The sequence below is a fragment of the Cervus canadensis genome, chromosome 7 (assembly GCF_019320065.1).
Source record: "Cervus canadensis isolate Bull #8, Minnesota chromosome 7, ASM1932006v1, whole genome shotgun sequence".
In the NCBI taxonomy this organism is placed as follows: domain Eukaryota; kingdom Metazoa; phylum Chordata; class Mammalia; order Artiodactyla; family Cervidae; genus Cervus; species Cervus canadensis.
In genome coordinates this window covers 76,590,310-76,609,181 of record NC_057392.1, presented here as the reverse complement: position 1 = coordinate 76,609,181, position 18,872 = coordinate 76,590,310, and the positions used below count along the sequence as shown (strand labels likewise).

Genomic DNA, 18,872 nt, shown 5'->3' with positions numbered 1-18,872 from the left:
TTAATATATGGTGGTCATTATCCTTACATTTTTTAGTATTTTGCAATTAGATGAAATAATACTTTTTAAGTAAAAACCTAAAAGTATTCACATAATAATACTGTATAGAAAAATAATGTGTTAAAACTAGTAGTGAGTCAAACTAACATTTCACTTTCAAGTATTTTCTACTCACCATGTCATAGTTAAAGGGACAAAACAATACATGTTATTACTGTCAAATATTGTTATTCTAATTTGTACTAAAACAACAAAGAATATAAGCAGGTATTAGTCAGATCTGGGACTGCTTCAGTCTAACTGACCATTACTATGAAGTGAATTAATAATCTGTCTTTTAAAAAAAATAATCATTTTACTGCAGCAAAATCATTACTGCAGCAAAAGCATAGAACAAATCCTAATCATGGGACCTATGTTAATACCCATGGTGCTTGAAGAAAATGTATCTGTTATCATAAATTGAAGCTAACTTAACTATTTTTAATGCACAGCTAAAATAAGTGGCTTTGCCAAGAGGATAGAAAACTCCATGGAAGCAAAATATTATCTCCTTTGATACAAAATTTCATTCTCATATAAATTTATTTTCATTAAATAAATTTATTCTTAATTCAAGGAAAAAATTTATACCTATATTTAAGACAAGACAGTCTTACTTTCTGTATTTAATAAATATAAACATCATAATTATCAAGTTATAATTTGATATGGTTTATGGACACTTTTCAAATGTTAAAAGATCTGGTATTATTAGGGATTGTACTATAGTCTGATTTGTATAACATGTCATGTTATGATTGTATGCATAGTTGTTAAGGAAATGATGATAATATTAGAAGTATCTTGCTTTGCACTCTGAGTTTTATTATGCACATGCTTTCTGCTAATTATCAAAACATTTGATTAGGAGGAATGCGGACATGATAAATACCTAGTCTAGAGGGACTTCATAAGTCTGATAGTAAGCCACTTAAAGGTTAATACTAACTTTCTGTGCCTTAAAAAAAAAAAAAAAGAAAACTTCAGGTAAAGGATGAAGAGATGATTAGAAAGAACAAGGAAGGTGAAATAACTTTAAAAAAGGTAACTTCTGAGAAAGTGAAAAAAAAAGAAGAAACAAAGAATGACAGCTATGTAACAGTGGACCTGCTCCTCTTGCATAAGAAGAACTGTATTTCAATATTGTATATAGAGAAATAGTGAATTATGCCCATGGGCTTTGCATCATCTGAACTAATTCCAAAATATACTTCAAATAATGGAGGAAGAAAGTTTTAGGTATAATGTACCAAATACAAGGTAGTCCTGAAAAGTTGCATTTTACATTGATATACTTGTGTTTTTTATTTTATGCATATCTATGATACTACTCATATATAATTAATCAAGAAATATACAAATATGTTATTCTAGACATTCATGGGGCTTTTTAAAGTACAATGCCTTAGTTTTGTATCAGTTATGGAGCTTTAGAAGCCACTAGTCTTCTTTTTTATGGAAAAAAAAAATGTGATGTAAGGCATCAGGGCCTGCAGTGAATTACATTCAGAGCATAATGATAATTTCTACTAAGGGCAACTGGAGGAAACACTAGCAGAGAACGCGGGCCTCACTGCCCAGCTCTGCAGTTGCAGGGTCTATGAATCTCTGGAGCTCTGCTGTCCTCTACTGGCCTGATGAGATAAATGCCTGTCTCAAAGCTCTGGTTTCTTTGTATTAGTTTAGTTTCCTTCACAAACAAGATACTGGCACCTTAAAAATACAATTTTCTTTGGTTTCGCTCACATGTAAATGGATCATAACTCAAATTATTGTCAAATTAATTTTGCAACATCATTTTAGTGTCATACAGAAAGATAAACTCATTCAGCATCCTGTCTTAGTTCAAGCATATTTGGGGTCGGTTGCAGTAAGTGGTTGATAAAAGCAAGGGCTAAAATATAACAATGACAGCTTTCAGAGATAAGAGAATGCTGACAGTCAAATTGGCTCCCAGGCCTTATATTTTGATTGGCTGGGGTGTGTGTGTGTGTGTGTGTGTGTAAGTAATTTTAGTGCATATTTTTAAAAAGTATAGCAAATTCACTTTTCCTTTAAGTTTTTAACTATCACACGATTCATGGATTCTTGATCACTGTCTTCTAATTAATCCTGTACTTCTTAACACATATTTACAGTCTCTCCCAATTTCATCCTGCCTAGGAAAAATAATACATCATTGGAGTACTAAGTTTGAAATTCATAATTCGAGAGAAAGAAGTGAACTATATATTGATAAATCACATTTTTTATGTCCCATTTGTATCCTAGTGTGTGGAATGGGTGTGGTGAGTTACAAGATTTATTAACATCACAGTGCATCAACTTGTTAATAAACTAGCTTTCTGTATAAGAAGTAAAAGAAAGATTTTTTTAAAAATGGGAGCACGAAAGGCATGGCATAGCTGGAGTTTAAAGTTCAAGCTTTGTATCCTCTATATATAATGTATTATGTTTTTCAAAAACTTTTTATTAGGAAAGCTATACCAGACGCATAATCACTATACAATGATTAAACATTACCTTTACAATTTATAATCACTGAAATTACAGAATAAATATATGCACATTTCTTTTGAATCTTTGTGTGTGAGAGAGAAAACATTAAAAGTGCTTCCTACAAAGCTGTTAGTGATATATACCCAGTTGCTCTTTATGTTTTTTATATTATATATATATATAAGAAAGTGCAGATGTTCTCCAAAAAATCTTGGCATCAGGATGAAGTGTCAGAAAGAAGGTGCTCATCCCTAGGTGAGTGCCTCCAGCTGTTAAACCACCAGGCCTCCACTTCAGTAGGCTCCAGCCTAGAAGATGACTTTTCCAGGGTGGTAGGAGAGATGTTTTGAACTGTACACTAGGGGAGAAAGGAAGGTGAAACTATGGAGAGTTTAGGAAAGGATCAAACCCGAACTAATTAGATTGGGTTGAATGGATGATGGGTATGTGTGTGTATGTGTGCATGTGTGTACCTACACCAGAAGGAAGAAACTGCAGGTTTAGGGACCTAACTATGTGCAAGGATTTGTGATATGCACGTGGGTATGTGTGTGAGAGAAAAACGAGTGGGTGAGAACATTCCAGCAAAGCCCGCCCCCTCCCTCCCCGTCTTGCAGTTTCCAGGCATGCAGCAAACTGCATTGTTAATACATGTACAGAATCTGTGCCATGATGGGAAGAGGAACGAAAACCACAAATGTCAATCTGTTTTCCCCCCTTCCTGTCAAAACAAAACTACAACTGAAAAAAAAATTTACTGAAAATAAAAAGACACATTGAATTTTACTTAATTAGGATCAATACAATGATCCCCAATATACCTTATACATGGCACAGTCAAAGTCTCAAGTTTCAGTATAAAAAAATAATGATAACATTTGCTGGCAAAAGTCTGCGAAGGCACTTCATTGATTAATGATCTGTGTATGGCCCTTCCTCCAAATCACATCTGAGTGGGGAGAGCATACATCTGTATTTTCTAGTTATCATGCGGTTTCAGTTCTGTTCAGGGCAGGGAAGTTTGTGAGGATGGAGTTATTGGGACAAGTGTAACGGGAGCGAGGGATATGTTTCTTTTATTTTTCTTTTCTTTTGAAAAAAAAAAAAAAAGCACTAATGTATTTTTTCTTTTTCTGTTAGAACCTATATGTTGTCTTCTCCAGGACTTCGAGGTAATCCGGCTTGGTTTGAAGTTTGGCCCTTAACTCGAGGTAATCACTTTTTTGCGTTTGGTGGTCTGTGAAGCCCTTTCCAGCCGAGAAGAGAAGGGTTTCCTTGAGCCTGGCGTCCTGCTGTAAGTCTGGGTACTGCATGCCAGGGGGATGGACATGCAGTTCCTTTAACTTGGGCACTGTGCCGTAGAGGCAGTCCGCGAACCCCACCGTACAGGGGGCTGGCTGTGGCCTCTCTCGGTCTAGCAGCATACTGCCGCCGCCACAACCTCCCCCGGGAGGAAACAGCACCACCCCGCCATTCTCGTGGTGGCGGAACCCAACCAAGTCTCCCCCAGTTCCCGCAACGACCCCGGAAACCCCACCGACTGCTGCGTGGTGAGGGTGAGGATGATGATGATTCATGGTCACTATGGTATTGAGCTGGGAGCTGGACACTGCCAGCGCCCACTCCTTTTCTTTTTCTAGCAAGGTCCGGTAGTTGCTGTGGTTCTCCTTGGGTGTCTCAGCAAACTGCTCACTTCCTAGGAGAACCTCCCCCATTCCCGGGGGTTGTGTTGCAGGAGCCCCACGTTCTGCACCCCCTGCCTCTGGCCCGGATGAAACAGCCACCTCCTCCTCCTCGCGAGGCTTGTAGATGGGGTTGTTGCACATCTGAGTAACGGGATGAGGAATGTACTCGTATACGTGACCCACAGGAGGGGCCTTCTCTGGAGAGGAAAGAGTTGGTCGGCCCCCACCTGCATTTCCACCTCCACCACCTCCACCATCCTCAAAAAGTCGGTGGCATTGCATCTGGATGCCAGTGAGGTCCACGCCTTCCTGCCTCTTGCTTCTAAAGGGCAGCTTCTTCCGGCGTCGTCGGAGGACATAGGCAAAGAGGCCTGCAGCAACAAAGACTGCTGAAAAAAACAGAACCAGCAGGCTGAGAATCAACACAGAGAGTGGCACAGGACCCCCAGGGGGAGAGAACTCATAAGGTGATGCACTCGTCGGCCCCCCAGCAAGCTGAGCATCTCCGGGCTGAGCTGGGGATGCTCCAGCTGGTGCCATGTGCAGCATCTCTGGGCAGAGAACTTCCAGTTCAATAGTGCGCACGTCTCGGTGGGTGAGGTTCTCGGGGCTCCTGCATAGGACATCACCCACCACACTGACTGAGCTGATGGTTTCGATCCACTGTTTGAAGGGAACCAGGTCACAGGTACAGTCCCAAGGATTCTCATTGAGGTCTATCTGGACAATGGCATTCAAGTGTTCTAGGACACCAGCCACTGGAAGATAGAGGAAGTAGTTCTTTCTCAAGTTGAGCCGAGCCAGGGATGTGCCTGCAAAGGCATCTGTTGGCAGGGTCCTCAGCAAGTTATTGTTGAGGAATAGCAGCTTCAAGTTGGGCATGAGGCTGAAGGCTGCAGGCTGGATTTCCCGGATGACGTTGAACTCAAAGTACAAGTAGTGCAGACTCTGTAGACCTCGGAACATTCCTGGAGTCAGCTTCTCGATATCGTTGCCGTTGAGAAAGAGGCTCTTTAGGTTAGGCAGGTTGATGAAGGCCCCATCCTGGACATAAGAAATACGATTGTTCCCCAGATGTAAGAGATCCAAGGAAGAGAAATTCCAAAAATCAGAACGGTATATTTTCTGAATCAGATTGCTACTCAGGTACAATTTCTTGGCATTCAGAGGCCTTGGAAGAAGTTCAGAAATGTTATTAAATCCTCGCTCTTTGCAGTTGACAGTCAAACCAAGGTCATTGATATGCAAATTACAGGTACACCCAGTAGGGCATATAATGGGAATGGGTGGTCTGGTCTGATAAGGAGCAATAGGAGGTTGGTTTGGACCAGGGTATAAAGCTTGAGATGTGGACGGTGGCCTTGGTGTTCGAGGCTGTTTGGTGGGTTTGGGCTGTTTATTTGAGGACTTGTATTCAACAGAAGAAGCAGTAAAATGGACAGAGGACAGCATCGAGGAAGGCTTAGTTGGCCATGCATTCTCCTTGTTTGATGACAGGTGGGGAATGCCCAAACTAGCCTCCACCTCAGAGTCAGACAACAAGGGGCAGAGTTCTGTTTTCCTGATTTCTCGCAGGTCCTTTCCATGAAAATGGAAAGGAGTCTCGCAAGTGATATCTCCCACCAGGGCAGTGTAAGGAATGCGTTCCAGCCAACTCTTCAGTTGCACGATTTCACATGTACAGTTCCAGGGATTTTCTTCCAGCTGGAGCTCCATCAGGCTTCTGCCAATGTGGTCTAGCATTCCTCGGTAAAAAAGAACTTTCAACCTGTTTCCACGCAGGTCCAAGTGGGTTAAGGAGACAGCCTTAAATAAATTTGTCGGAAGCATGGGAATGAGATTATCATTTAAAATCAGAACTCTCAATTTACTTAGATTCCGAAATGCCCCACTCTCAATACGTTTAATGACATTGTAGTCTGCCTGAAGATATTCCAGACTTTCCAAGCCAAGGAAGGTGTCATTTCTGAAGACATCTAATTTGTTCTCGTGAAGATATAGTCTCTTTAAAATCTTAAGACCGTTGAAGGCTCCTGTTTGAATGTCCTGCAATGCATTGTTCCCAAGGTTAATGGACACAGCATTATTCAAATGAAGAAAACTGTTGGTGTACAATTTCCTCATTGAATTTCTCTGCAGATACAATTTAAAAGGTCTTGACCAGAACTCAGTAATCTGACTAATATTTGTAAATCCTTTGCTGTCACAATGTATATGAAAGAGGCTTTCTTTAACTTCACAGTAGCATGGATCAAAACAGGGCTCATCTATTTCCTCTGAGTCCTCTATCAGGGGAATCGGGGTAGTCCATCCTAAAGCAATTGTGCTTAGAAGAATTATCCACAACATCCTCCCTCTGTGAAGCATCTTGGCTATAGAAGGTTTCATCATTCGCGGTTGATTACAAAACTGCAACAGAAATAAAGATGCAGATTTTTAGCTTTTCATCATATACACTACTCTAATTGACTCCTATATGTGGAGCTTTTTAAGAGTGATATAACAACTTTAGTAATCGTTGAATTGACACTCAAAATGACCTATCAACATGCTTAATATGTCCTATATCTTAAAATTAGGAGACTGAAGTATTGTGCCATGCGATGACATTTTCCTGAATCAAGCCATACTTGGTGAAGGGCGTATCATTAAATCAAGAGCAGCCTTTGTTGTCTCTTGTAGCAAGCAAGGAAACTGGCATACAGTGATTCCTCTTAGGGATAGGCAGATTCAGTAAAAATGACAATTATTTGGCCATTACACTTGTTTGCCTGTTAAAACTCACATTGCTGTCAGAGGTGCCTATTATGGATCTGATTGAAACTCTGATGGAAGAAGATGTTCTTTAAACTATGGGTTTCTGTTCATAAAAAGACATGGCATGCCCCAAAGTTATTAGATTAAAGAGTATGATAGATTATGAGCCCTTGGACCAACATCAGATGTTAAGCTGTGTAAGATGATTGGTATCTCAGGAAAACCCAAGATTTCTCTTAAGAAGTGAGCACAATATGCTTAATTTTAGTGCATGCCCAGTAACTCACTGTACCCCAAACCCTTTTGCCCAAGCACAGATTATTAACATCTCCTTTAATTAAATGATTTCTACATATGTGTATCATTTGGCTGTTTCAATCCTTTAGGCGTGATTAGCCTTTCTAAAGAAAAAGCCCATGCAGTTGTCAGAGCTAAAGATAGTCACATCTAAAGGGTGCTGAGCCTGGGAGTGTCAGTATTAAAACACTTGCAGAGCTTAGTTTGGAATGTATATCTGTTCCTTCAGGATCAACTGAGGAATCCTGCAAAAAGATGGAATGGCAGGTGGTTTGTAGAGGAGGTTTGGGTAAAGGCAAGAAATAGTGGAAACCTGGATTCTTACATGCTGATAAATGACTTATCACATGAAATACATTTCAGAAAGATATTGCTCTTTTCCAATGAGAAGAAACAAATACAGTGCACTATTCTAATAATATGGAGCTTTTCTCCATGGCTCTCTTGGAGCCTAATATCCATATATGAAAATGTGTATATAAATAAATTATAATGCAGTTATATTAGATTGCCCTTCTAAGTCACTGAAATATCAATCAAAATTGAATTGTTTTTGATCAATAAAAATAAACCAGAGTTCTTAGTATGTATTTTTTTTCCACACAGATGCATCCATTAAGGAAATATTTTGTCAACCTTCTAACTTAAAACACAACGATATAACTTATAGGGATAGTGAAAAGAATAAATCTCCACATTCAGCTTGCATATGATGTACACAGCTGTAGGGAAAGGAGAACCCTTAAGAAAGCAAAGAGAAATTTGCCTCAGGCATGCAGTACTCAATTTTTGGAAACAATTAAATGAAAAAAGAAGGCAGATGAGGCTACGCTGCAGTATCAGTTAGTCTTCTTTATATCCCTTTTAAAATATTAAAACCTACTTAAGTTCTTTCATTTTCGCCATTCTTTTTTTTTTTTTTTCCTGTTTTTCCTTGTTTTTGAGGTCCCTGAGATTTAGACAAGAAAAGCTCCAGATGGCTTTGACTTACCTATTTTGCAGGATTTTTTTTTTTTTTTTTAAAGCATTGATCGTCGGGGGTGGGGGGGGGGGAGAAAAAAAGAAGCAGCAGCAGCTTGAGTTTAAGGATTCTCTCTTTCCCTCCCCCTTCCTTCCTTTAGCTGAAGCTGAAGCAAAGGGGGATAGTTGGGGGGTAGGGGGAAGAGACCACAGAAAAAAAATAAAAGGCAGCAAGCTTGAGACGTGCTGGGAATGCAAGGGGCCTTTCAATGGGTTTCTTTAGAATGCAGAACTGCCGCTTGGCACACTCGGAGAGAGCGGGGGCTGCTGCAGCCTTCCAGCTTCGCCGCCGCCGCCGCCGCCGCTCTCCCTGGGTACCGGCAGCACATCATTGGGCACTTGGAGGAAGGGCGGGAGGGAGGCAGGGAGGAGGGCAGGCTCAGTCACCGTGCAGAATCGCGGACTTCTCTTGCGCTGGCTTCTTCTTCTTTTTTTTTTTTTTAATGTGCTGTAACCCTGGATCCGGTTGTCCACGTCATGAAAATGAGCCCCGAGAAGGGGAACGCGCTTACCATGGATGGGGTCGGGCGCGAGCACTAGGAAGCCGTGACTATACAGTTGTGTGTGTGTGTGTGTGTGTGTGTGTGTGTGTGTGTTTAAGGGAAGAGAAAAGAAGTGGAGGGGTCAAGATGACAAACTGTCAATTTTTTTTTTTTTTTTTTAAAGAAAGAAGAGATCAACCAAGAGGAAACATGCCTTTGGTCGGGACGGGGTAAGGGGTTGTTAGCTTTTTTTAAAATTTTGATTTCCTAATTTAACTCTGGAGGAAACCATTGCCTGACTAGTTTGCTCCTCTAGTTCCCAAATCTCCGCTCTCTAGTGTAGACAGTTTGAAAAGTAAGGCTGTCCTTTGGAATCATCCTTTTCACAACCCACACACTTACTGCCAAAGACGGGGATAAAGGGAAATTCAGGTCTCCAAAGCAGAAGGGCTGAATCTAGCTGATTCTGCTTGGGTGTCCTGAGTGAGAGCTCAGGCAGCCTGAGAGACTTGGACCGAGTTTCTCCTGCATTTTGCTTCGATTTCTTTGCACCAAGAATCCTTTTGTTGTGCGGCAGTTCGGAGCCTTCGATTTCCCCTGGATTCAACAGTTCTGGCTGTTTCCACCTTTTATAAACCAGAGACAAGCCAGTGCTCTGGAAGGATACGCAGACCACTTGGGTAACAATGACACATTTCACTTCTTCCACCAGGAAAGACCTCGCGGGGATAGGGGGCAGCATTTCAGGGTTTAGATTCTTTTCTTTTTTTTTTCCCTTTCGTTTCTTTGCCCCGCCTCTCCCCCCCGCCCCCAACCCCCTCATATTTCTCCGTGGTATTTTCGGGAAGAGGATGGTAGAGAGTCCTGGGGGTGGGGTTGATTGAGGGAAGACGTTTCAGTGAAGAGGAGCCGCCAGATCAGAGCTCACAGGATTCTCTAAGAGTTTTTAAAGCCTCAGCTGATGGTTTTACAGTCCTACCTGCTGGGGCGAAAATGCACCTTAGTAGGGAAACTGGAGAGAGGCAAGTGTGCAGCAAAGGAGTCTAGTTAGCGACAACTGTGCCTCGGGGATGTCGCCCCCGCCCCCGCAACACACACGAATCCTGTCACCATCTCACGGGGAAGGGAAAGGCTTTATGATCGCTAAAGAGCTGGACTTGCCCAAGGGCTCAAAGTTAGCTAGCCCGTAGAGGTGAGCTTTACTTAAAGCACTTTTTTACGAGACCAGATGTATATGTCATTACCATTATAAATACATATAAATAATCTAACAACAAAACCGTTACTTAAAAATCAGTCATAGGATATTTGCATATTTTGCATTAGAAGTGACCGCACCTGTGTCTGCCACTCCACAGTGGCTGTTAGAGACTAAGTAAGCAGGAGGGCCGGATTCTCTTAACGTTCCCCAACCTTAACATTCCAGACCCACCCTATCTATATCGGTCTCAGCCAAGAAGCTGAGCTCAGAACAGAGCAGTCCCATCTCTTTCACCAGCTGCCCCCCCCCCCCACCAGCCCCCAACACCACCTTCCTGTACCCAACGTGCAGAGATGGTGACTATTTCAGGAATCTTATCGGAACCCAAGATGCGATGGAATCGATGGTTAACCGGGAGGCTTCCCTGCGCTCCCAGTGACAGTAAATGGCTCTCCTCTGTAATCATTCTCTGTTCTTGAACTACATCCTCCCCCCTCCACCCCCATCCCGCTCCAAGTTCTTGATTTGGGACATGTCTTAAAGGACATTTCACCATTTTCCTTTCCTTTATCTCGGTGCAGGGTATCTAAGCGATAGCAAGAGCTCCAAAAGTTAGGAGATGAAGGGCCCTGGAGCCCGGATTTCGACCGCTTCCTGCTGTGAGCGCCCAGCATCATTTGTTTGTCCACAGGGAGGACAAGAAGCCCTTTCTCCCCACAGTGCCCCCTCCCACCTCCCCCTCCCCTTTGCTGGATCTCCGAGCCCACTAATCTCTCCATATCTAAGATTAAATATTCCAATATGGAAGCAAAATGATCTTCCCTAGAACAAATAATTAAAATGCTGCATCATTCATTTTCTGAAAAGCCCTGATCCTTCCTGAGGTCCTTTTCTAATCTGTCGCCAGGCGAAACGCACAATGGGTCTGTTTAGAAATAGAAAATGATTAAAAAGCTCAAGCCATTTTCCTTCTATCCTTTACAACACGAGCGATCCGCTGGGGGAGGGGCTCTTCGCTCTGCCACCTGGCCTATTTGTTGGAGTTACTTACGATTTACACCCCCAAGAAAAGGGGTCCGAGGGTATTTTAGTCTCCAGTAACACTCTTTCTATCATCGTCCTTACAGCTAAATGATCCGGTTCAAAGGTACAACCCTCTGGCACCTGTGAGCGTACAGAAGAAGCCACGGCGGCCAAACTATATGCTCTACAAAGAACATCCTTACACGCGAGAACACTGGTTTCAATTAGGCAAAGTAAGAAAGGATGGCGGCGAGTACCTATCAGTGCAGAGCGCTCTCGATCTCCGAGGTTTACTCCAAGGGGCTTCCCAGCGAGAGCTGCAAACTCTCTGGGAGGCAGAATTATATCCATCATGCCGTAGCCTGCAGTTTCTCCTCCTCAGGCCACCAACTTTCAGAAAGGCCACCAAATCACGCTTGTAATCCTTTCAAGTGTTTCCACCTTTGAGACTCGCAGGGAAATGGTCGCTGCATACCAATGGGAGAGCCGGGCGCTCACCTAGCGCGGCAATGCCGGTGACAGACACTCAGGACCACAGCTCTATATACCCTCGATGGCAGGCAGGCAGCGTGAGTGTCCCAGGACTGGGCTCTTTGATTTCAGATTTCGGTGATCTCGATTCAGCTGTGAGCTCCACGGTCCCCGAGAACCCTGGCTCGGTCTTCGGGTTTTTCTCTCTCGCTTCCTGAAAGGTTGTCACTCAAAGCGCAATCCCTTTCCGAGGCCTCCTTCCCTAAAGAGAGCTGGGATTAGACCTTGCCTTCTCCGGGTGTCTTTGCTCTTGACCCTTTGGGTAGGTGGAAGTGGGGGTGGGTACTGTGTAGATGAGCGAAGAAGAGGATGGGGTGGAGTGGGAAGCAGGCTGGAAGGGGGTGCCCAGATCCCAGATCCCAGCATTGGCCAGACAGCGAAGGTGGGGGCGGGGGGAGGAGGGGAGAAAAAGAGAGACGGGATACAAATACAACAGTATGGCTGTACGCTCCAAATTCGACTTGAATTTGGGGGATCTCGGGTAAAGCACCAAGGTGAAGCGATCCGGTTGGCAGAGAGTGAGCCCCCTGACAGCTCACCATTCAAGCGCCCTCACTTCTGGAGCGGGAGAGGGTGGGGGGCAGGGAAGGGGATCGCGGAATGCTTCAGGCCAAGGAGACGCTCTCGGCGGCAGCCTCATTTAAGACTGACCTGCTTTAAAAGTGCCACTTTAATGGCCTAGGAAATAACTAAAATCGGATTACACGTTACTTACCAACGTCTGCACCCAAACTGGGAGCACCAGGTCGGGTGTTAGGAGACAATATACCGAACGCCAGGCTGGAACCCGAATGCAAATCCATCAGCCGCCCCCAAATCGCTCACGGAGGGAGCGGCGCTCTGGAGCCCCCAGATCAGCCCATCACCAGAGCCTCCGCCAGCTTGTCCCCCCAGCACCCCCGGCCCCTCCTCCGCTCCAACTGTGTAAATCAGCCGCCGCAGTCCTCTCGCCGCGCATCGCAGGCAAATCCCTGCTTAGGGAGCAAGGAGCAAGTGATATTCATATTCTCTCTCTCTCTCCTCTTTTGATCGGTCACAATCTGGCAGCTCTACAAAGAAAAACCCTGTAAATTTGACTAACAAGAAGTTAGCATTCTGTATTTCTGGATTGATTTTAACTTTTATTTGCAAATGAGAGATGGTTGTTTGGAAAATTACAGCCCAGGCCTGAGGGGGTGGGGGTGATCAAATTAAGCGCATCTGACCTGTCTCGGTGGGCGGTATCGCTAAATGCCTCCTAGAAGCAGTTTTCAAGTTATTTGCAGTAGACCTCCACCTTCATTATACATAAGTGACAGTTTGAGAGTACATGTATTTTCTCATCTGTTTACACCTGTTAAGAAGGAAGAAAATAAGACTGTAGAGTGGAGGAAGGTGGGGGAATTTAACGGATATATGCTGGATAGTGACAAATTAAGGACACTTGAACAATTGTTGCACCTATGTGAAAGTATTATTGCAACATTATATACCCACTGAAGGCGACCATTGCCCTCACTGCAGTCATACTAACGCAGTCACTTAATGCTCCATTCAATCTGCAGTGTAAACCAACGCAGTTCTTAATAGATCCTGTTCATCAGAGACTTGTGTTGGTAGAGAGGGCAGTCTTCCACTAGCTGCCAAACGGAATAGGACAGAGTCTGGAGAATCATCTCTGTATCTCTTACCGTTCCTTCCTGAAGTGAAAGCAATAAATTGTCCAAGACAAGGGAAGTTATGCAGCTATTACAATTGTAGATGTAATATGAACTCACCCTATTTTCAAAAGCTTTCAAAGGAACTCTAACTCAACCCTTGCTAAGAGACAGTGCTTTTATATATGAAAATCTCTGAGGAACAGGTCTCAAGATAGGATTTTAGCCTTTATTTAATGGATTCTATTTCCTGTGTTATATCATTGTTACTCTTTATTATATGCGTATGAGAAGTCTAGTGCCCATATTACCTTCATTAAAAAATGACAAGGATGGAATTGGTTATAGTGAAAACAAGAGGCTTGTGAATTTTTTTTTGGATCAAATATATGCAGAAGTCAGTATACTAACTGTATCAGTTATGTACAAAGTATGAATACATATTTTTTTAAATAACATAATTGCAATGTTCCAATTTGTTCTCCAAAATACTGTTTCCTTTAAAACTATTTAGATTAACAAGATATCTATAGGAACCAAGAAAGTGATAAAAGAGTACCATGATATCAAAACCTATTCCTGTAAATGTAGCTTTGCACATCTACTGTCATGAATTCCAAACATTTCTTCAGTATTTTCTTAGGTAATAAATACTTGCATATGAATTTTACATATGTGAAAACTTGGATATGAAAAGAACATTTGTCTCAGATTTCACAGTCATTAAGTCTTCAAGTTCAGTTTTAAAGAGCTATATCCAGGGAAGGTTGCAAAAAAGATCCATTCCTATAACAGATCAGTCTGATTTAGAGGAAACCAAGCTACATCAGTAAGCTGATGAGTCATAGACATGTTTCTGGCCTTTTCAGGTGGTTGCTCAATTTGAGGAGAATCACTCCTGAGTACACCATATTCTATGTGGGCAGGTGTGAAATCACATCCACACCCTGCGCTTTAGGACTGGAGGATATTAGGGTAACCCTGAAAGCCATCAGGCAACATCATTTCTAAAACAGTTGAATCTCTTTAACTTTTTTCCAAAAAATTTCATTTTATTTGATTTTCAAAGTTATTTGTTGATGAGAGGACCCTGAACATGTTAATACTGAGCAGATTTTGGTATGGCTTGGTGGTACTGGGGAGCCATAGAAGACTGAATAGCGAAGGCAGGTTGTTAGTGTCGAGTACCTCCAACACAAATATTTCAGGCTATAAAAATGCTGTGGAGAAGACAATGGCAACCCACTCCAGTATTCTTGCCTGGAGAATCCTGTGGACGGAGGAGCCTGGTGGGCTGCTGTCCATAGGGTCGCAGAGTCAGACATGACTGAAGTGACTTAGCATGCATTGGAGAAGGAAATGGCAACCTACTCCAGTATTCTTGCCTGGAGAGTTCCAGGGATGGAGGAGCCTAGTGGGCTGCCATCTATGGGGTTGCACAGAGTTGGACATGACTGAAGCGACTTAGCAGCAGCAGCAGGGTAGGTAAATTTGATGGGCCTTGGAGTGATTCTGTATTGTGAGTTTTTAGTGGATTCTGTGAAGGCATTTATATGTCCATGCTTGTGTGTGCTTAATTGCCCAGTTATGTCAGTCTCTTTGCCACCTGTTGGGCTGTAGCCTGCCAGACTCCTCCATTCATGGGGTTTTTCAGGCAAGAATACTGGAGTGGGTTGCCATTTCCTTCTCCAGGGGATCTTCTCAACTCAGTGATCAAATCCATGTCTCCCGTGTCTCCTATGCAGCAGATTCTTTACCTGCTGAGCCATTGGGAAAGCCCTTTATATGTCCATAGTTTTATTTTGTGTGCTAAGTCTCTTCTGTCGTGTCTAGCTCTTTGCAACCCTATGGACTATAGCCCACCAGACACGTCTGTCCGTGGGATTCTCCAGGCGAGAATACTGGAGTGGGTTGCCATTCCTTTCTTCGGGAGAGTCTCCCTGACCCAGGGATCCAACCCTCATCTCTTACATCTCCTGCATTGGCAGGAGGATTCTTTACCACTAGCGTCACCTGAGAAGTCCTTAGTTTTGTTTTAATTACACATAAATTTACATTGTGAAAAGGGAGAACTCTTATGAAAAAAACTTCTTTATTAAAAAATGCATAACGGATAAAGGGAAAATGTAGCTATAACATACAAAATGTAGTTTTCAGTTCAGTAAAAATTAAATGTTTATAATGTTGATTGACATATTTTTAGTTACAAAGACTTCATAGTACTTCACAGGTTCCTTTTTACTACTGTGCCATTTTCTAGAAAAAGATAAAGGTATTAAATGCATAAAGGAGGCATATTTCTTTTGTCTAATATATATTTTACTTACTCTGATTTAAATTATATAAATACATCTTTTGAAAGATTTAAAACTAATTGAAGTAGCACTAGAGAGTTTGTTGTATAATAGAACAGTAACCCAAGAAAGTTCCAACTGTGGCAATTTATGATTATATACAGCATATCTAAATTATCTAAATATTGTATTCATTTGTTTTCAACTATTGCACAAGCATTGTGAACCCTACTTCTTTCTTTTATTTCTTTGTGCATTCCAAATAATTTTCAGGCCAACAATCCACATATTTGATAATTATAAAAATGTTAATTGTATACTCATTTCCTCAACTTTTTAGACCATCATTGAAACAATTGAAAATACAATTACTTACACAATTTTTAATGGGAATTTAGCCTGCCAAAAATAAATAGGCAAATAAAAGTATGAGGAAACAGAAATTAAATATTTTTAGTTTTGTTTTGTTTTAGAGCTTACTGGTATTTATTGAGAGAAATCAAAGGCTTGATCAACCAATACTGAGATTATGTTCTTACATAAATATTTATTTGTATAGATCTTTCTAAACCTCCATAGAAGAAACATGCTTCAAACATTTTATATCATGTAGAAAAAGTTCAAAAGCACTCATAACTTTTTTCAAAAGCATCTTATAAAATTTAGTAAATCAACTTAGATTTGCAATGTTAGCTGCACTTTATTATAACTAACAAGCTGTAAGTAGGGAGTAGTTCCAAGATATTCAATTAGCCGGTGATCTTTTCTACCCTGCTTCACTGAAACATTTAGGCACACTTTATAGGCATCCGCCAAGCGAAATCTCAGTTTATTTTTGAAGTAAACACATCTTTTAATCTCAAAGGTAAATTATTTTGGGATTCCTAGTGTTAGTTAATCTTTCAATATGAACAAATTTCCAGATTTTTATTGTAATTTGGATCAGGCCTAGAAAGTTACTGTTTCTTCTTTAAGAGATTTTCTAAATTTATTTGGAATTAACAGATTATAGGTATTAAGATTAAATTTACTAAGAGACAAAAAAAATCCTTAAGAGATCAAATTAGGAGCAAATATATTTTTTGAAATGAATTAAATTGTTGAATAATACATCAGGAAGTAAATCCATGTTATATGTAATGGAAAAATGTAAACCATGTAAGTTTTATCAGTGAAAGAAGTGTTTTCAAAAAATATGTGATGAAAGAAGAGTATAAGAGTAATTGTATAACATAATAGAACCTCAGAATTAAGTGGGACTCGAAAGTTTATCTTGTCTGATCTACTATGTGATAGTCAAACTCCTACTTCACCATCCCTTGCCAAGTTGTTATCTAGCCTGTGCTTGTTTAGGATTGCCTAGGATGTGTAGCATAGTACATTTCAGGGCAGCCCGTTTTATTTTTGGACAAATCCTGGAGAATCCCAGGGACAGAGGAGCCTGGTGGGCTGCGGTCTATGGGGTTGCACAGAGTCAGACACGACTGAAGTGACTTAGCAGCAGCAATCAATAGAAAAATGTTTAAGCAAACTGAAAGTAAAATGTTATCTTCTACTTCCTATTAATTTGTATTAGTTACCTCTTGAGAATTTGTTTAAAAATCTGAGGTAATAAACTTTCTATTTATTTGAGTTAGGTTTATATTTACTCAGAGAAACTCACCTGACAGGTAGAAATGCAGAACCAGATCTTCAAGAGATGAGTTAGAGCTAAAGAAGGAGTCATTTTAATTGATGTGAAGTCATGAAACTATAGAATTTGTAATAACTACTAAAGGGAGAAAATGTTAGAGGACTTTATAGGACTTAAAATTTATTTCTGAAGTATTCAAAATATTTAAGCTAATTTTTATGGAACTCTCCAAGGGACCACATTTGAAGTTCTATATGTGTCCTCAATATAATTTCAGATCAACTGCAGCATCATAGAGGAATATCATTTGGCATCAGCTAAAGAAGCCAGAGAGCCAAAACAATACATGTAGATGTTTATAAGTCAAATCAAATTTCCCATGGTGTTTGAAATTTTGATCTCTAAATGATAACATGAGTATGGAGTCAATATTGTTATATCAGACTGGTTTCAATATAAATCTGATGAAAAATGCTTTCCCCAGCAACTATGGGACAAGATTAAAGGCTTTAACATGATGTTCTCAAAATCACAGATAGTGAAAATCTTATGTAGAACCTTGCATTTTAGGGATAGAACAAGAATGTTATAAGACATTGAATATAAATAAATGTTAGTAATTACTAAAGTGACTTATATAAAAAAGAAAAATTATTTTCCTGAATTTGGCTACCTCCCCTATATCACTCTGCTTAGTTGCTTAGCCACGTAACTTCTTTTAGCTTTTATGTTATTGTTTTGTTCAGTGACTAAGTTGTGTCCAACTTTGCAACCCCATGAACTGCAGCATGATAGGCTTCCCTTTCCTTCACTATCTCCCAGAACTTGCTCAAACTCATCTCCATTGAGTCCATAATACCATCCAATCATCTCATCCTCTGTCACCCCTTCTTCTCCTGCCCTCAGTTTTTCCCAGCATGAGACTTTTCCAGTGAGTTGGCTCTTTGCATCAGGTAACCAAAATATTGGAGCTTCAGCTTCAGCATCAGTCCTTCCAATAAATATTTAGTGTTGGTTTCCTTTAGGATTGACTGGTTTGATCTCCTTGCTGTACAAGGGACTCTCAAGAGTCTTCTCCAGTGCCACAGTTTGAAAGCATCAATTCTTCAGCACTCAGCCTTCCTTATGGTCCAACACTCACAACATACATGACCACTGGAAAATCCATAGCTTTGATTAGATAGACCTTTGGTGGCAAAGTGATGTCTCTGCTTTTTAATATGCTATGTTTGTCATAGCTTTTCTTCCAAGGATCAAGTGTCTTTTAATTTTTTGGCTGTAGTCACCATTTGCAAGGATTTTGGAGCCTAAGAAATAAAATCTGCCACTGTTTCCACTTTTGCCCCATCTATTTTCCTTGAAGTGATGGGACCAGATGCCATGATCTTGGCTTTTGTGTGTTGAATTTTAGCCAGCTTTTTCACTCTCACTTCACCATCATCGAGAGGCTCTTTAGTTCCTCTTTACTTTCTGCCATTAAAGTGTTATTAACTGCATAGCTGAGGTTTTTTTATATTTCTCCCATCAGTCTTGATTCCAGCTTGTGATTCATCCAGTCTGGCATTTTGTATGATTTACTCTACACATAAGTTAAATAATCAGGGTGACAACATACAGCCTTGACTTACTCCTTTCCCAATTTGGAACCAGTCCTTTGTTCTATACCCATTTCTAACTGTTGCTTCTTGTCCTGCATACAGGTTTCTCAGGAGACAGGTAAGGTGGTCTGATGATACTCACATCTCTTTAAGAATTTCCCAGTTTGCTGTGA

General features: G+C 41.1%; 1 protein-coding gene and 1 long non-coding RNA gene across 4 annotated transcripts in view; one reads left to right on the top strand and one right to left on the bottom strand.

Moving 5' to 3' along the window:
• LOC122444971 overlaps window positions 1–10,872 on the top strand; it is a 29,510-nt gene extending 18,638 nt beyond the window's left edge. The window contains exons 2-5 of one of the 2 annotated variants that reach the window (XR_006270398.1): window positions 3,682–3,752; window positions 8,967–9,012; window positions 10,353–10,424; window positions 10,565–10,872. This is a non-coding gene — a long non-coding RNA (uncharacterized LOC122444971). Of the gene's footprint in view, window positions 1–3,673; window positions 3,753–8,966; window positions 9,013–10,352; window positions 10,425–10,564 lie in introns of those variants that run through there. The other variant, XR_006270397.1, reaches the window with a different exon arrangement.
• On the bottom strand, window positions 1,317–12,509 carry SLITRK3 (SLIT and NTRK like family member 3). 2 transcript variants are annotated; one of them, XM_043473830.1, is made up of 2 exons: window positions 12,253–12,509; window positions 1,317–6,635 (listed from the first exon to the last, which is right to left on the bottom strand). In XM_043473830.1, exon 2 carries the CDS (start codon window positions 6,615–6,617, stop codon window positions 3,678–3,680), a length of 2,940 nt encoding a protein of 979 aa, XP_043329765.1. In that variant the 5' UTR covers window positions 6,618–6,635; window positions 12,253–12,509; the 3' UTR covers window positions 1,317–3,677. The 2 variants fall into 2 exon arrangements, with proteins under 2 accessions (XP_043329765.1, XP_043329764.1); XM_043473829.1 differs by lacking the exon at window positions 12,253–12,509 and adding an exon at window positions 11,264–11,824.
• Window positions 12,510–18,872: the final 6,363 nt, after the last annotated feature.

Bases quoted from the DNA above. Each gene is read 5' to 3' on its own strand.
- SLITRK3 (XM_043473830.1), bottom strand. From the start codon at position 6,617: ATGATGAAACCTTCTATAGCCAAGATGCTTCACAGAGGGAGGATGTTG.